Source organism: Rhyacophila brunnea, unplaced genomic scaffold, assembly GCF_057557595.1.
Source record: "Rhyacophila brunnea isolate RB1 unplaced genomic scaffold, BYU_Rbru_1.0 scaffold_4, whole genome shotgun sequence".
Lineage (NCBI taxonomy): Eukaryota > Metazoa > Arthropoda > Insecta > Trichoptera > Rhyacophilidae > Rhyacophila > Rhyacophila brunnea.
In genome coordinates this window covers 40,525,874-40,544,930 of record NW_028233068.1, presented here as the reverse complement: position 1 = coordinate 40,544,930, position 19,057 = coordinate 40,525,874, and the positions used below count along the sequence as shown (strand labels likewise).

The window sequence follows — 19,057 nt, the reverse complement described above, 5'->3', positions numbered from 1 at the left end:
ACAATGACATGTCTTGTTTACGTTGACTTATCTTTTAATATGAAAATTTTTTGTATCTAATAACACAATCACAATTGCCACGAATAATCAAAACTGGTTTTTAATTCTATTCATAAGTAGGTAGCACAGAACAGATTAATAAATATAAATATAAAAGCCATTGCCATAAAAAAGCTTTTGAAGCAGGGTACTTTTATGGCGGTCAGACCATAAAACCCAAGTATAACAAAGGCCACATGGCTTAAGCGTCGGTCTATAGCGTCGTGGGCCTCAGGTTCGAATCCTGGGTCTGACAAGTACACATATTGTTTTTCAATTTGTGTATGAGTCAGAGTATGGACCTAATAGGTTGAGCAAGTGGCTGTTTCGCCCATTTCTCGTAAAAACAAAATCTGTTAATACTAACCTAAAAAAAACAAGGCCCATAATATGATCTTATTAGGATCGGACATGGTCGAGGACAACAAAGCATACCAACGCCCCTCAATATTGCATGCACGTTACATTTACGTGTAATGCATATTATTATCATACAGAAAATAACATATTATTTAGTATATGTTTTTATTCCATATTTTTCCATATTCAATAGTCGTAGCCTGTTATACCACGCCCAAGTCTCTTCTCCACTGGCTGGTAGAGTAATAAGACTAACTCAAACAAAAGGCTGACTAAATAATTTATTAAAAAGATCCAAATAATGACTTATTAACTTTGGTTGAATCGTTTTATTATTTTGTCTCAGGATGACAGATTCCTCGATTTTGGACGTCCTCCCACGTGGAACTGCCCCATGCCGGAGATGGACGATGTGGGAAGTGAAGAGGTCAAGAAGCAAAGTGGGGGAAAGCCGGCCACCACCAACAATGGCCAATACTTGGTTGAGACTACAAATGGTGGCATCAATAGAGGAAACAATAAGTTTTCAAGTGATAATGCAGATAGCGATATCAGTGAAACTACTGGATACAGGGTACTAATCAATATTACTTATATGACATAACAATTTGATGTATTTAGTTTTGTTCTAACGACCCAATAGGTTAGTCGAATGACTAACAATATTCCTTATAAAAAATCTGTCAATTAAACCTCCATTCCGTGGACGCCCAGGTGCTACGTGCGCTAAAAGGTTTTTTTTTTATTATTAAAATGTATTAATGTATAGTTTCAATACCATGCATGTGATCTGCAGATGCACATTTTGTATGGTATTTTACAGTTAGAATTATTGCCAGAACTCTAACTAAGGCCTCTTACACACTGTCGACTGGTCTCCCGCAACCATGGTTGCCAGCAACCAGAAACTCTGGCGTGCGCCACTACATTTGTTAATGGTGGTTTCCTTTCTTTTGTTACATGGTTGCTATCAACCAGGTTGCCAGCGACTGGTGGACAGTGCGTAATAGGGCATAAATAGAAACTCTCAATATTAAACTAAACACGTTCGCAGAAGATGTTAAATGCAAATCATTCTTATTGTAATGTCGGTAGGTACAATACAATATGCGTAGGTACCTACACTTGTGGCTTAATTACATTGGCAGACGCGCAGACCCAACCCGATCCAACAACCGTCGTGGCCAACATTTTAACACTATTTGCAATTACACACAACGATTCAATCGCGTGTGTCCTTGCTTTTGATTGGTTTAAAATAAACATAGTGTTGCTATTATTAAAAATATAGGTTGACCGAAAACTAGATATTTCTTAGATTGGTGGCTACACTGAACGTATTCCCGCGCAATTTTACATAAAAAAAACTGAGCTGTCAAACCTAGCGAGCATCTGTTGAAATTTGCGCGGCCGTTTGACATTTATAGAAAGTTTTGTATACTTATTGTTAATTTACAAATTTACATCATGAATAACTAGGCGAGCTTGAATCTCCAAGCCAATCGATTAAGACTAATTGTAGCGAGTATGGATATATTTCAACTTGCGTGTATCGACGAGCGCTAGTCCATACATTTTTTTGAGATTTCGCAGTTGTTGAAATCGAGCGGTAGAATGAACGACCGTTTGCGTGGCACGCGAGCGGGCGCGTATTCGGCTATTTTTGTATGCTTTCTGCAATCTTTGCTTGCTAGTGAATGGATCGCACAACGTAATAATAGAAAATTTTCCACTTTTGTCCCGATCCCTCACGATCCTTGAAAACCATAGAGAATAGAATTTGACAGTTGTGACAGACGATCTGGCCAGATGCAATCTGCCAATGTCATTTGAGCTTTATACACAATAAAATATGCATAAATCTATGGTCACATTAGCAAAATAGGATGACAATGCTGTAAATACATAATCGAAAATTTGCAATAATCATTCTTATTGCAAAGCAGGTAGAATTAATTCTTCAACTGTATTCATCTGTTTACGAAAGAATGAAATTTATATCCGCAGACCCAGATGTCTATGTGCAGGGTACTTTGTCCATTCATACTAGACGCAGCTCTCAGACTTATTGGGCAGAATATAAAAATGTCAAGTATATTTTTATTAAGTGTTTTCACTTCATCTCTTCAGGAACAAGCGACTCGTAGAACTAACTCGGGAGGAAGACCAGTGCCGACTCCTAAGCCTGCTCCAAAGGGCAATGCCTGGGTCATACCACCCATCGAATGTAACGAGCCAGAAGATGGAGTCTTTTATGCACAGATGGGACCTACTGGTGGAAAACAAGGATATCCTGCAATTACAGGTGGCTTAATATAATAGGTCTCTATAAAATACTAATATTTCTTCACAATCATGGTCAAATCTAATAAACCATATTTAATAATCTACAAATTTAAAATCTTATTTATCCATGTTATGATAAAAATGGTTAAAAATATAGTGACTTACACCGATTACATATTCAAAATAATATAAATAAATGTTGATATGACCAATTTAATTTTGCTTATATCTATCTATTGCATTGAAGGGTATATCAATAGTTAATAACAGTGGACATTATTGAACTAATTTAAAAATAAAATATGATGGTAAAAAGAATCGAATACATCGACGAAATTCTGTTCTGTTTTTGAAAATAGATATCTCGTAATATCAAAATATAGCAGTCCATTCAAATAGGCTGTCGAATGCCTTTTATTGCCATGTAACCTTACGTCATAACAGTTTATTACTATATACAAACTAGTCGAGCATTCATTCAACTGCGTGGGGATCTGTAGACTCGGATGCCGCCATGTTCAATTATGCTCCATTCAAATCACGGTGCTTTGATGATATCCTCATATATTTGGATCAAGTATTTCTTGTACAAAAACAGATTTTTTTTTCTCTATGGTCACTTTTTAACAAGTTTGATGGTTATGGGACGCTTACGTCAAACAAAAACGATACACAAAGTCAATTTTTGCATTTTGTCGCTAGATACCCCTAGTAGTTATATAGTGGCAATGAAATGTGTAAAAATCGCTATTGCATACGTATTATTACATACGTACATACCTGTATTGATTTATATTACATTATGGCCAGATAATCCGAATGCCGAATAAACGTTATTGAATTAATATTATATCCATTAGGTACGAGGGTGGGTCAATAATTCCTTAGAAAAAAGCATTAAAACAGTTTTTATTTTTGTATTTTTTTTTTATTTCTCAACATAATCTCCTTGGAGCTCAATACACTTGGTTAGACGTTTCTCAATTTTTTTTAAACCGTCAGAAAAATAAGTTTTCGGAAGGTCCTCAAAATAAGCATTTGTCCGATCGATGACTTCTTCATTTGAAAAAAAACGTTGTCCACTTAGCCATTTTTTTAAGTTTGGGAAAAGGAAAAAGTCACTGGGGGCTAAATCTGGCGAATACGGTGGGTGGTCGGCCAATTCGAACTTCAATTTTTCAATTTTAGCCATTGATCGTAAACATGTGTGAACACGGGCATTGTCCTGATGAAAGAGGATTTTTTTCCTGTTTAAATGAGGCCGTTTTTCTTCAATTTCGTTTTTTAGCTGGTCCAATAAAAATGCATAATAATCCCCTGTTATTGTTTTTCCTTTTTCCAAATAATCAACGAAAATAATTCCACGTGCATCCCAAAATACAGTAGCCATAACCTTACCAGCTGATTTTACGGTTTTCGCCTTCTTTGGACATGGTTCGCCTTTCGCAATCCACTGCTTTGACTGTTCTTTCGTTTCGGGAGTATAGTGGTGTATCCATGTTTCATCTACAGTCACAAAGCGACGAAAAAATTCATCCGGATTGCGTTGCATGAGCGACAACAGGGCTTTAGAGGCCACCACCCTATTGCGTTTATTGTCGACTGTGAGCAAACGCGGCACCCATCTTGCAGAAACTTTTTTCATGCCCAATTTGTCATGTAAAATAGAAATGACGCTACCTTTTGAGATCCCTGTAACCTCAATTATCTCACTCAACTTTAATCTTCGGTCACTTAACACCATATCGTGGATTTTATTGATCATTTCTGGTGTAGTCACCTCTACAGGACGTCCTGAGCGTGGTTCATCCTTTGTTGATGTACGACCACGTTTAAATTCATTTAACCAGTTATAAATAGTTGCAAGTGAAGGAGCAGATATGCCGTGAACTAAATCCAACTCATTTTTTATTTCCTTTGCTGTTAACCCTTTTATATTAAAATGTTTAATAACAGCTCTAAACTCAATTTTCTCCATTTTTGTAAACAAGCAAATTTTTTTTTTAAATGTACGAAAATAAAAAACAACAACTCGACCAATCTGATTGAAACTTCGTAGCATACTGAATCGGTAGTGCCGCTGCATGAAAACAAACCGCTTACAGTACTAGTCGCGCCACCTGTCGGCTTTTCTAAGGACTTATTGACCCACCCTCGTACAATGCGTACGAAATCTCATGGAAGGTAAACAAATAAAAAGCAAATACTTATCATGAAGCGATTTCAGCACAATCTTATGAATTGTGAATTTAAAAAAATATAATTTTGTATTAATTAGGTTTTCATTAACTTGTGTCTGATGTGTCTTTACTAAACTCTTGTTTAATTCGAAAGCGTCATTGTTTTTACAAAATTTGCGGCGTTGTAGGTTAGTTTCATCTTCGAAACCGAAGTTTTGGATGAATAAAGCAGTCGTGATTGAATTAAAATGAGGCAGCAATTATTATTATCAATACTAAAATGATCAAAATAATTCACTCAATTATAATGAAACACGGAAGAAAAAAAGTATTACAATCGACAACAAACGTGGGCTGTCAGTTGCAATCTGTCAAATTTGGCAATCGGTTTGTTCAACTTATGGTAGAAAGGCATTCGGTGTACGGCCATGACCAGATGCTTATGTACAAAATCTCCATGAACCCAAATCATACGTTCCATATGACGTGTGGCTTATAACCGTAGGTATGCGGTTTTGTTGGATGAACCTTAGTGATTTCCAAAGATTATCATTTAACCATAGTACAGAATCAAAATATGTCTAACAAATTATATGTAGTTGGTTAAACGTTTCTATATTCATATAATAATAAGAGAAAAAAGATAGCGTCTCGTATAATAATAAATTATTATACATATTGTGAATTCTGTAATTAAGTTATTAATTCAATTGCATATTATGTAAAGTCAGTTTTGCATGGATTTACTTTCACCATCGTTGATATACAGATCATTCAATTTGGTTCTTTTATGTAATGCTTTAAGATACAGAGAGATGGCCTCAATTTTGAGAAACTTATATTTAAATTTGGTGATTGGATGGCAATGGGTAAACAATACCCATGTAGTCTGTATTTTGGTCTTTTATTAATTGCTTAAAAATGAAAGTCAAATGTATCACAGTTTGATAATTAATATCAAAACAATAAAGCCTGATAACTATTGATTATTATTAAATTTATACCCACTAAATCCGGTTTCTTGACAGTTAATGACTGGGTATTATATCCAATGACATTTAATATGGACGAATCATGTGGAAAAGAAAATGACACTCACTTTATTGTCGGGTCTGCCGAATGGCATAATCTGTTCTAACGCAATTACAATAAAGGTGATATTGCTATAAATTCCTGATGCTTTTTGTTGGGTCTGCCGAATGGTTTGGTTCGAACGGGTTCGCTCAAATGAACATTGACATTAGAAACACTGCTCTTACGCCATTACAATAAATGTCATATTGCTATAAATTCCCGATGCGTGATATCGCATAATGGAAATTGCATGACGCCTACCTATACATGCGAATTTATTTGCTAGCTACTGTATTGAGTGCGTCGTCCATTAATAATGTCATTGATTATATCTCAATAACTTTTAATATAACCATGACTGTGTATCGTGCAATTAGCTTATTTGATGGCACCATAAAGGTTGATTTGTTTTTTATTAATTATATAATGTTTGTAGACGTTTTAAATAGGATAAATTTATAATTGTATATATTATCATATTTCTTTAATATTCACACATGCTGTCTTTTCCACTTTCTTGTCATATTAGTTGTTATTTGTAATTAAGATATTTTTATATATTTGTATGTATTATGTATTATGGCGCATTGGCCAAAAGCTGTAATGCCGTAATACTCTTTTTTTATAAATAAATAAAATAAAAATAAATAAATAAATAAATGACAACGTATTAAATTTATACAGGACATGTCGGCTGGGGAATTTCATGGTATATCAATGGTCTTCTGATTCCCGAACTGAACCTTGTCCGAGGAAAAGAGTATACTTTTGTTGTGGAGGCAGGAGAAGATGAAGATATTCCTGCGAGATATCATCCATTCTATATTACCGATGATCCTGTTGGTGGCTATCAACACAAAACACCCGAGGAGAGGGCTGTAAGTAAATTTATTATTATTACGTATCTAAATTAAATCATAAAATATATTATGTATATATTATCCATTCTTTTCGTTTCGTATAGAATAATAATATTATACTTACCCCGTTTACATGTGCACAAATTTACTGCTGACAGTATGTATTATCAGAGCCATATCAAAAAAATGCACGTTTAAACATGTATTGTCGTGCAAATTGCTAGATTGCATACCTGGATTAAAAATGTTCAAAAGCTTCTGAATTTTCATGCGACTATTGGAGTGTACGATTCTGTGCCTGCGCAGTAGGACGATAGTGGTAAAACTGCTGGTATAAAAACGAACTACACCGCGCAGACTCATTTTGAGGTTAACTGTTTTTCACGACCTATCAAATAACACCATTAAAATGATAACATCGCACCTCGCTTACTCTTGAAGAATGAGATTGGTGAGACAGTCAGAACTTTTACATGTAAATAGTTATTGTCAAGTAAATCTATGCATGTGTACAAGTGCTATTATATTATATTATAACTTCAGTAATTTAATCTTTTTTTGTAATTTTTTCCTGTGTTGCGTTTATGAATAGTATTATTATCTGTCTTTTTCGCATATCTCATCTCTCAACATAATTGTCAATAATGAATCTCGTAATATCACCCTTCCGGTTCCGGATTGTCTAGCTTTCTATTTCTGGAGAATCGTATTACTATAAACTTGGGTTTTGCACCTCTAGAAGGTTGACGCTTCAAATTTTCTCACACGTACGAGCTTGTCCGGTGAAAACACACTTTATTGTATAATTAGCATTGCTAACATCCATATTTTGATATTTGGGGATATTTGTGTAACTCACTCATTTTATTTTTTTTCTTTTCTAGAAAATCTCAATATATGCAGGTGTAAAAATAAACAGGAAAGGAGATGTTATGCCATCGGGTGTAGGCCGCTCTTGCAATTGGACTCCGGATATTGATGGGCCACCAGCCGATGAATTCTCTTCGTTTGGAGCTTATCAGAGATCTTTGACTCTTAAATGTGACGTAGGTAATCCTGGAATCGTCACTTGGACTCCAGATAGAAACACCCCTGACACTGTTTACTATCAGGTGAGAACAAATTGATTATTCAATCTTAAAAATAAATATGAACTAACCTAACAAAACTTCATTTATTCATTAAAGTTTGTGGATGTAGTATAAAGGAAAAGAGCTCTTTGATTTTCTATAAAACATTATTTATGGATTTGATTTATCAACTGATTTTATTTTGAAATGCCTACCGACCTAATCATAATCAATTATTATTAATCTCTTGGTATATGCACTACCTAGCACATATCGTGTTTATGTGCTAGTTGCTTTATTAACGGTTTTAATTAAGTATTGATTATTAATCAATTAATAATTTGAAGCAATGAATAAATTTTTCATACTGACTTTTTTATAATTTTCAGTGCTTCACTCACCGTTATCTTGGATGGAAAATAAACATTCTTGACTCATGCGATGATTATGCTCAAGCAAGTGAGAAACATGAAGTCTTCGAATCACCCGATGACGATATGTCCGTCAGTGATGATTTATTATCAAGACCGTCCATCCGAGTTGCTACAAGAATAAAGCCAGACAATAACTTTCTTTTGGAGCAGCAAAGAGAATCAGCTAAAATTCAAGGCGTGAAGCAAGCGACTAAGAATCTTGAAAACCATAATCTTAACGGTCCAACTGATAGCCGTGTTAATATTAGAGAAATTGGCAGAAAACCTAGCAATCATGATGTAATTAATGGAGAACCGATTGCCAATACGTTTTCAACTAATTCTAAAAATGTTTCGCCCGAGTCAAACCCTAGACCTGATTATGACCTTCCTATCACCAAAAATCAATTCAAGCAGGTTTTAGATTCTGTAGAAAATTATGAGACGAATATGAGAAACCAACAAGATGAAAGGCACCCGGTTTATCATCACACCAATCCAAATGAAAAAGAAGGCAACACCAATCCTAACGAACAAGGCAGTATGCAAGACAGACCAGGAAGAAACAATGAAGACTTTCTGATGGAAATGAAAAATGTTCACAACCAAATGGGTTTATCTAGCAATCAAAAACCAATGACTTTGCAAACATTCATGAGGCCTCATGGTAAGCCAATGATGGGAAATAACATGTTTTTCCGACGGCCCAACCCTATGGACATGAGAATTCGAAGACCGGGAATGCAGAAACCTATCATTGGCATGCCACCTAGACTACCACCTCCACCACCGTTCATAATGGGTCAGCCCAATTTTATGTCACACAAAAAGCCAATATACAAAATGCCCGGTATGATGAATCGTCCGCAGATGAACGGTTTCGGAAGACCACCAATTAATTTGCCAAATAAGCATATTATGAACAATGGCATGACGCCTAAGCCATTGTACTCTCAAACAACACCTAAGACTACACCGCAGTCGATCATTTTAGGCAAGCCCAATTTGATGTCACAGACTTTGACGCTCGGACAACCGACCATAATCGGGCAACAAATTGTAAGAAGTCAAATGATCCTTCCGTCTGGAGGAGATAGTACTCCACAACAAACTCAGCAAAATGGACCTCACACTTATTTGAATAAGCCGGGACAAATTATTATGGGTAAGCCTATGGACAGCCCAATGCCATTAGATCAACAAATGATTCAAACGAAACAGCACATTTCATTTTCAAACATACATTTCTCCACCCCCAAACCTGTAAATAATAAAGTTGAAATAATTAAACCAGTACAAGAAGTAGAATCATCTTCTAAAGGATCAAACGGTGTTCAAGTTATCACTCCTTCAGAGCTAATAAACAATTCTTCATATACTACTGAAACTATCACCATGAGACCTGCTGTAAATACTGGATTCAAGCCAGATTCCGTTGTAATTGAAGGCGGATTTAAACCGATTATTCGTGAGCCACTTCTGTCTGGAGAGGACAGAATAACAGATTATGATTCTGATTCGGTAACCAATAACAGAAGGGTTGATGTGGATACTTCAGGACCAGAACGAGAAAATGAAGGCTCTAATCAGTTACTTAATAATGAGTTTTATGAAAAACAATTGACAGAGTCTTTTGAGCCAATGTTTATTCCTTCCCCTCCAGACCGTCACATGCAAATTAAAAATATTACAATCCCCCGCGGAGAAAATAAGGGAGTTCAGTATGTTGATATAAGACCTAGGCCTGTTTATGTAAAACCTTCTGAAAAAGGAACTGAATCGGGGAAAGAATCAGAAAAATTGATGAATAAGAAACCGAATGATGACATGGCGATGGCTGCCGATAGAGTAGACGCATATTATTTACCCCCTGAACAAAAATCGAAGCCAATGCCTAATCACCCTGTTGCGGTTGATCTTCCAGCAGGCACTGTAGTATCATACGATGGACACAAAGTTTCCGATTCAACATTAACTACGCCTTCACAGAAAAATGCCGTAGGTAAAATATATTCAGCTAAAGTATCCAGTAATTCAGAACAACTAACAAAAACACCTCAATTCGGACCATTCAAAGGTGAAATACCCAGTGCACTTGAAGGGCAGCTAGGATCCAGGCCCGTCACTAAATTACAGACCGTATCTAACAGTCATAGCTACCCTGGTAGTCTCGGACCAGCTTTTAGTACAAAGGACAAATCAACCCATCTCTCTCTAATTAGCTCGTTATTTGGAGATGATACCAAGTCTTTCCTGGGCGACTTAGTGTATGAAGCATCTGAGAATAAAGAAGAAGTATCGGACGATGATGACGACGAATCGAAAGATGAAATCGAAAGTGATGATGATAGTAATGACAGAGTAAGGAGAAGTGCTCATCACACGCCAGATCACACAGATTATCCAATGCTCAATAATAATTCTATGCATGATGATCATTCTATGCATGATCATTCTATGCATGATCATTCTATGCACGATCATTCCATGCACGATCATTCGCAGCACAATCATTCCGACCACGATCATTCAATGCACGGTCATGGAGATTTAATGAAAGCTTCAGCAGCTGTCACAAATACAATTAGTTTGCAAATTATGGTGCTAATACCTTTCTGCGCTTTAATCGGTCTTAAATTTGTTTAACGTTAAACTAACTAATTTTAATGTAATATTGTTACTATATTATTGTTGAAGTATTTAAAAAAAATGATGTTTGAGTAACTTCTGTCGCACTTGCCATTTGCTAAGCTCTCTACTAATTAGCAAATTTCTTTATTTTTTGTGGAGAATCAAATCCTAAAGAAAGTGTTAGGTACTTATATATCGGTGAATAAAATTTAATTAAATAAGACTGTAAAATATAAACCTGTGACCAAAAGGTTGACAAAAATATCTTTATAATACAAAGTTTCATTATATTAACTTGGTTAATACTTTGTCACAAATAATTATTAATTTATTTGATATTCGAATTAGTATCAGCGTAAACCTATTACTACTTATGACTGTAATGAATAATGAAAAAACATAATATTATTATTATAATCTTTTTGTACTTCGGGTTACCAGTATAAATTTTCATGAAACATTTAAAACTTGTGTATTGGATATCTATTGTAAATATTGTAATTCCTAAAATAATAAAATAAATAATGTCTAAAAATGTTTTTTTCTACACCCTTCTTCAAACAATCACCTGTAGATAACAGTGGAATAGGGTGGAGGTGGGCTGTTAAAGACATAGTGACATCTGTTTGAATAATTATGAAATACTAAGCCTTAAATTTAATTTTGATTTGTATGCAAGTACCTATCAATAATTATGTTACAATATCGGTGTCAATACTAACTATCAATATGTCATGGGACAAAATATCAATACTCATTTTTGATAAGTTTTTAATTTTACTCTTAAAAGGATATCAATTAAATATCGATACCTACTCTAGAAATAGTAGATAAATATTGAGATACATACCTGTTTATTAAATTATTTAGTAGCATTAATCGCATTAGTTACTATTTTTTAAATTTACGTAAGTAAGAATCTACTGCCATCTATATCTGAAATTAAGAAGATGACATCTTCGGATTGTCACTAAAAGTATATAAATATTAGTCTATGGTCTCTAATAAGCAAATAATAATAATTTTGCGGGATTTTTTTTACTTGATAAAATAATTGTAAAAGCAACTAGCGACATCTAGTGATGGCATTACAAAACATCAATAGGTAAATCTAACTAAAACATTCAGAAATACTTTTTTAATTAAAAAATAAGCTTCAAAGGTTGAGTGATCACCGATTATTGCAAAGATTCACCCTCAGAATCAATAGTAACTGTCATAATATAGTAACCTCTTTATAGTCTGGCAGCATAGCTCGGAAAATCCAACGAGTGGTGCACTTTTGTATAAATGCATGAACTTTGGTATCATGAATAGGAGTTATTTTTAAAGGCATTAAGCTCATTCAAAATTCACCTAAGCTTAAATTCGAATTAGTATTCAGCAATATAAATGAATACAAGTCCTAACTAAAAATCAATAAAATCAGATGTTAATTATAGAAATTTGAATTTTTCTCTGCCATTTTGGCATGTACCCAATCACTCTTGGGTAAATTTTGAAGTAACTTAAAATCTTAAAGATTGACGTGGCATGGAAGGTTCATGTTGGGCATGACATGGAAAGACCACAAAACCAATGAATTAAGATTCAGATAGGTGTAAGTAATGAGATTGAGGTCGTCAAATATGGGCCCGAAACGTCAGTTGACGAGTGGATAACTGTACGAGAAATGCAGTTATATAGTGGAAGGTACCCAAAGGGTCCTAAACAACCGCAGCATCAACAAATTCATTCAGTTTGAAGATATACGTATCAGGGATGAACTGGGGACTGAGAAGAGTGGAAAAAGCTAGAGAAAGCCTTCTTTCAGTAATTGCTACTTCGACCATGCATCATTAGGGTCGTTATATCGAAAGAAACGTATTGGTACTTTTTTAACGGCTCTATGGATGATGATGCTGTTTAATTGTTTTGTATTTTTTTACATATGTAAATATATTTTTTTTTTATCATTTATTATTATTATTAAATTTATGTACCTATATCAGTGGCGAAGAGTTGGGGGGGTAGGCTGTTTAGATCTGACATTAGTGCACACTAATCTCTACCAGTCAAAAGTATCTGTTTTCCTAGAACTAAGATTACAGTGTGTAGATAGTGTTTATTAGTTTTTAAAATTCAATGAGATATCCTAATCCAAGCCATAGTAGATGATAGTCAAAAAATATTCGTTTGTCTATAAAATATCCAAAAGTAATATTTTATAGATAGAATAATATTTTTTATCGATTATGGTTTGGTTTATTAGGCAGGGCTTATTGAATTTTAAAAAACTAAACAACGTCATCTGAAATATTAGGTATGTATTCATAATTCAACGAAAACAAATAAGTGTGACTGAAATAAGTGTGAACTATTTTTCTTGGATCGCCCATAGCATACCTAAACTATGATGGTTTGGTTTAGGCAGGGTTTAATTGAAATTTAAAAACTAACCAGCACCATCTGCAAATTGTATTATCAGTTCAATGAAAACAAATAAGTATGACTGACAAAGTTTAGTGTCCACTATTTATTTCGAATCTTAACAGCCTACCTTCACCCCTCGCCACTGAGTTATATATTAATAAAATTGGTAATTTCATAGCGAGGAGTTTGGGACCTAGAAGGGTGTTTGATTTTATTATTATTATACTAAAATACGATTAATAATTATTGTAGATGTTTATATAACTCTCTTTTTTGGAATAAAAATGGTAATTTTGCGTTTTCACATTATTATTACCTACCCATGACTTTATTATCTTTTTTAGCCCTCAGTAGAAAACTTTGGAAATTTTATATCATTCGACCGTAAAACGTGACCTTTTCAAAGTAGCAACATGCTCACGTTAATGGTTAGTTTGAAAACGGTCCGAGTTTCATGCAAACGTAGATGCCGAAATATTTTCTGCAAAGGTAAACTTTACATTTTAATACTTCGCTGAACTTTTCTACACACTCTATTCGAGTGGTCGAATTTGAATGTCCACCGCTGGTCTGCGGCTTGCCTACATACCCTACATTGCAAGAGTGGACCTAAGTATATTAAATACTTTTATAGAAAATAAAATATAAACTTAGCTAAATTTACATAGAAACTTTTAATGTACGAGTATCTAATAAATTATACTGTTAAAAGTAAAATAAAACGAACTTAAGTACCCATAAAATTGTAATTAATAGTATTTATTTCTACGTACCTACCTATTATTATGTATTCTACAACAAATGTGTATATTCAGGTCCATTCCAAGGTGGTGTATAATTCTACGTAAGTTGCAGATACGTTTTATGTAGCATTATATTGAGACTTTGAGTAAAAGAGAAGAATGCTTTTTATATTTATGATATCATTTAGTTATATCGGAAATAGTACATATCTAAAAAAGATAATATTATATAAGGTATATTTTTAGATATATTTTGCGTTCAGTCTTCGAAAATCCGTGTTAGGTACCTATTTGTGGTGAAACAGAGTGGCTAATTGTTTTTTTAATATCATTGTCACGCTAATTATTGAGGGAGGGCAGGCCGGAACCCTTGAGGCTGTGCCACAAGGGTACGAAGTATCGCACTCTCTCGCGGCATCCGGAACACATGTCCCAGCGACGTAAAGCATCTCTTCGTGATAGTCTTTATCACAGAGGTCTGCTGTATCTGCTCAGGAACTCGAGTATTCGTAACGCGGTCGTACCAATGTACCATTAAGATTCTCAAAGCTCAAAAGTCGAGACCTTTGAGTGTACTACTATCCACAAAATTCTTATATGGAAATGTTGGAAACATTGCTCACCCGCACATAGGGGGAACGTTGCGCTGGTATTTAAAGTTATCGACTCTCTTGATGCACTGTCATAAATCAGAGAAAAATCTAGATCCAAACAGATAACGAATTAGGATCGGCTTATTTCTCATAATCAGTTTTTATGATAATATGGTGGTGTCAGAATTGTTTGAAATGTTTGTATTTAAAATTATTCTACGATGACGAACTTAGACTGTTTGAGGTGCAGCTGGTTTGGTCATGAAAACTTGCTCGATGATTTTGTAATCAATGTAAACTAAGGTAAAATGTCATCAACCAAAGTGATTGAACTGCTAGAGGTAGTAATCGGAACTATTCGTATGCAATGTAGATAGAATTGATTTTTCAACTACACACTTACAATCTACCATAGCCAGCGACGTCCCTAGACAAAATGCCGCCCCTAGGCAGCGCCAAAATGACACCCCATTTTTATACAGTATTTTCTTTATCATCCTTTTATGACTCCAATATCGAAGAAATATTATGTTGTATGGATAAATTACTAACAAAATATATATAAGCTCACAAAATCTAATCTAAATGCCATCTCTACTTCAATAGACAATATTGAGAGTCCACGGTTTCAGATACATTTAAAAATACACTTGAAAACTTTCAAAACTCGCGAATTACTGGTAAAAATATTTGGATAAATTAATTAGGTAAGTATGTACCTACATGTAATTCAATTATAATTCGCAAATCTGCACGTGTCATTGCTGGTCATCAAGGACGTGGCGTCCAAAGACAACAGAAGTAAACTAGGCATCGCGAACCCAACAAAAGAAAATACAGTCCTGCTAAACATTTTATGTTAATTAGTACATTTTGTTTCCAGCCAGTGAGGTGATTTTTTTAATGGAAAAGATATTTCCGTTATTACCAAGTTTATGTATCTATTCCTATATTATATCTAACGTTTCTCCTCGATTTGCCGCTCTTCAAGTAACTGCCGCCGCCAAGCGACGCTCAATCTGCCTACCCCCACGGGACGTCACTGACCATAGCGAGTTGTGGTACTTCATAATTAAATTTGTATGAGAAGGGTCGCTGAGTATTGGTATAACCATTTCAAGCCAGATATTCATTAACAAGGTCGAAACACGATGGTATTTTTATTTTTCAGGAGCAGTGCTCATTAACTTTAGGCACATCAATGAAGAGAGATACCTATTTTATATAATAGGGAAAGTAATTAAATTATCTTACATCACAATGTTTTAAGGATGCTTGAATTAATAACTACGAGTATTATACAAACTATATTTTCAATGTTGGCAGCGTTAGGTACATAATTTAAATAGTTACAAGATAAAAAGAACTTTTCAAATACAACGTTTTTAAATTTTCTGTTCAATTATTATGCTCAATATGATCAAACGTGTACTTGATTTCCATAGTATATATATGTCATTTTGTTTTCCATAGTAACGCACGTATATATTATTAATTTAGTTGCTAGGACCACCCACTTAGCAACCAATAATAGTGGATTGGATTACGGATTTCTTCCGAAATAATTTTTCATACAAAACAGAATTAACTGAAAATGAATTCAATTCTACTTAAAGATGGCTAAAAGTATTAAAAAAATGCATTGGCATCGTGTTCTGATATATTCTAAGAGTTTCAAATGTCTAGCTAGTCAGGAAGTTAGTTAAAAATCGATTTCAAGATTTGTACTGGACAAAGAACCACCGGACAAATAACAATACGAGCTAAGAAAAACGTTGTAATAATTACATTCATTTACATTTTTAATAAAGTTGAATAAGAAACATTGTCTTCAAATTATAATAAAATGTTGTGTAGTTTTGTTACAAAGCTTTTTAGGCGATTCTTAATATCTATTCAATTTCAGCCTTCACCGAAAAGAGTTTTTTTGTTAGGCGTTCCTCATGAAAACAACGTCTGTTATATCAACACTGGCTAACGAAAGTGTGAAAGATATGTACTGGATAAACAACCACCGGAAAAATAAGAATACGAGCTAATAAAAACGTTGTAAAATGAAAATTGTGCCCTGCTGATGACGTCTTGCTTTGTTCGTTTACTTATGTAGCTACTACGTACTGTTTTTTGTTCATATTTATATTAAAATGATGCATTATTGTATAATATAAACGTATTTTTTGCGTTAAAATAAGAGTTTAGATATTTGCAAGGCGTTTTTTTAAATCTCAGAGCGTATAATACTTGCTGATTTAAACTAAAATACGAAATAATTTGCAGTTAATTTAATCATTAGTCTAGATCACAATTTTTCAGGTGAACTCATAAAGGTGTTTTTTAAGCCCGATAGAACTTGAAAATGTAAAAAATAACACAAAAAAATATTTTTTATCATTTTTATTTCGAAATACATTTAATTAAAAAAATGCTTCCGATACGTACGGTGGCTCGACAAATATAAATGAGCATAAGTATCTTCTGCGTATCGTTAAATGATGTCTTTTGTACTTGTCCAGCGGTTGATGCATTAAAAGCTTTTAATAATCGTACAAATCTCACATATTTTATTAGAACATTAACAATTTAATTAAGGACAGACAATATAAAATAATTTTGTTTCGTAATACGATAGTTCAAAAGAAAACTCAAAATTTTCAAACGGTGTGTACATATGGAATAAAGTTGTGTGTGGATAAGGAAAATGAAAACAGCGCATGCGTCGTGGAAAAGCGGTCGACTCCGAGTTTTCCCGACGAAATTCGAAGCCTCGCTTATTACGAGCATCGTGATAACAAATCACATGTCATGACATTTCCTTATGTAACAAAATATTGATTGTTTTGGCATTCCGCAGACTACGGCAACTTATTTTAATAAGAACCGAACAGGTCTGAAATACTAGTTTCGTTGTTATGACAGAATAAGATGACAAGACATGGTTTTATATTTCAATATTATTTTATCTTACAGAGAAATAAATGTTTTGTTTAGTAAACATATTGAGTATTGACTTATTTAGAGTATATTTTTTAAGTTACTTTTTATATTATATACAACAACATTAATAATAAAAACAATACGTATTAATAATATGCTGTATTCTGTTTTATCTTGTTCCAAATAATATCTTCAGTTTTAGTATTTTTTCGAATGTTCGGGATATAGTTAATCTTTATAATATGTTTTTCATACTATAATTTAGTCTCAGTTCTAACTGTTGTAGTTTATTACAATAAAACTTTAAATCAATGTTGTATATTATTAGAATTACATACATATAGTGTGAGATCATTCATTTTTATAATTTCAATAATTAAATACCTACTTATATAATACTATACTTACTTATCATATTTAAAAAAAATATTTATTAAATATTTTAAATAATATATCAGTAGCAAGTGCAAGTACGTTATAACTAAATTTTTGAGAGATCCTGACACCGGTTAATAATTAAGGTAATTAATACTTTGATTTAAAATACAAAAACTGACTGCCATAATTAACACAATCTGTGAAGCGTTTCAGAGAGGTGTAAAATCTACTAGTTAATTTTATCGCAATTAGACGGGGTGCACGTAGTGTAGTTGGCAGAGCGCATTGGCAAGAATCCAGTGGGCGTCGTATTTTTCTACAAAAAGATTTTTTCTAGTAATTATATATTTTCTCTGAGTTGTTTTAAAATTATGCATGTTCGATAAAGAATGTTAAAATCTCAAATCTTGTGAATTGTTCGTTGAATAAAAATAATAGTTTATTATAAGTATAGGTATATAAAGTAAGGTTATGGGTCTCAATCATATTTAAAGAAACATATATAGTTAAAATAATATTATATTGTTGCTGAACGGCACAATAGCATTATTTGTAAGCCTGTCCATTTGTCTATTATTATGATGTCAGGTCGATTGGCTGAAATTATTCGATGAGTAATAAATAATAATCAACCCATCACAATAGAGCATATTATAGTGGTAATTTATTATTATATTGTATATATTTATTTTTATAGTTCATTTTACTTTTTTTAGGAATGAACTACACGATAAGGAGATCAATTTTTGAATATGGAAAAGCAACGTAAACAGAACGTTCGTTTGCCTTGTATTTTTTTTCATTTTTCTTTATGGTTTGAAGACTCTGATGGTTTGAAGGGATTATAAAAGAAAAAAAGTTTGACGGGTCTCGTAGTTGAGGGACGAGACCGCTGTAATTGGGGATGACCAGGAGGTGTAGATGGAGAGTCATCAGGAGGAGAGATAAGAAGTCGAGATTTGGTAGTTGCTCCGATGGATGGAGGAGTAAGTTTTATTTGCAGTGTAAATAGTTAGTACTAGAGTATGTTACAAGAGCGTTATGTTACAATAATTATCATACTGTTCCGAAGCCCGAGCTCGGT

General features: G+C 33.7%; 1 protein-coding gene across 1 annotated transcript in view; it reads left to right on the top strand.

The window, feature by feature from the left end:
• LOC147067370 (protein Skeletor, isoforms D/E-like) overlaps positions 1-11,437 on the top strand; it is a 91,675-nt gene extending 80,238 nt beyond the window's left edge. Inside the window, exons 10-14 of the mRNA XM_085954271.1 lie at positions 746-973; positions 2,530-2,704; positions 6,624-6,817; positions 7,684-7,911; positions 8,259-11,437. Of these exons, the coding sequence (XP_085810397.1) occupies positions 746-973; positions 2,530-2,704; positions 6,624-6,817; positions 7,684-7,911; positions 8,259-10,928 (3,495 nt within the window). The 3' untranslated portion in view covers positions 10,929-11,437. The remainder of the gene's footprint in view (positions 1-745; positions 974-2,529; positions 2,705-6,623; positions 6,818-7,683; positions 7,912-8,258) is intronic.
• The last annotated feature ends 7,620 nt before the right edge of the window (positions 11,438-19,057 follow it).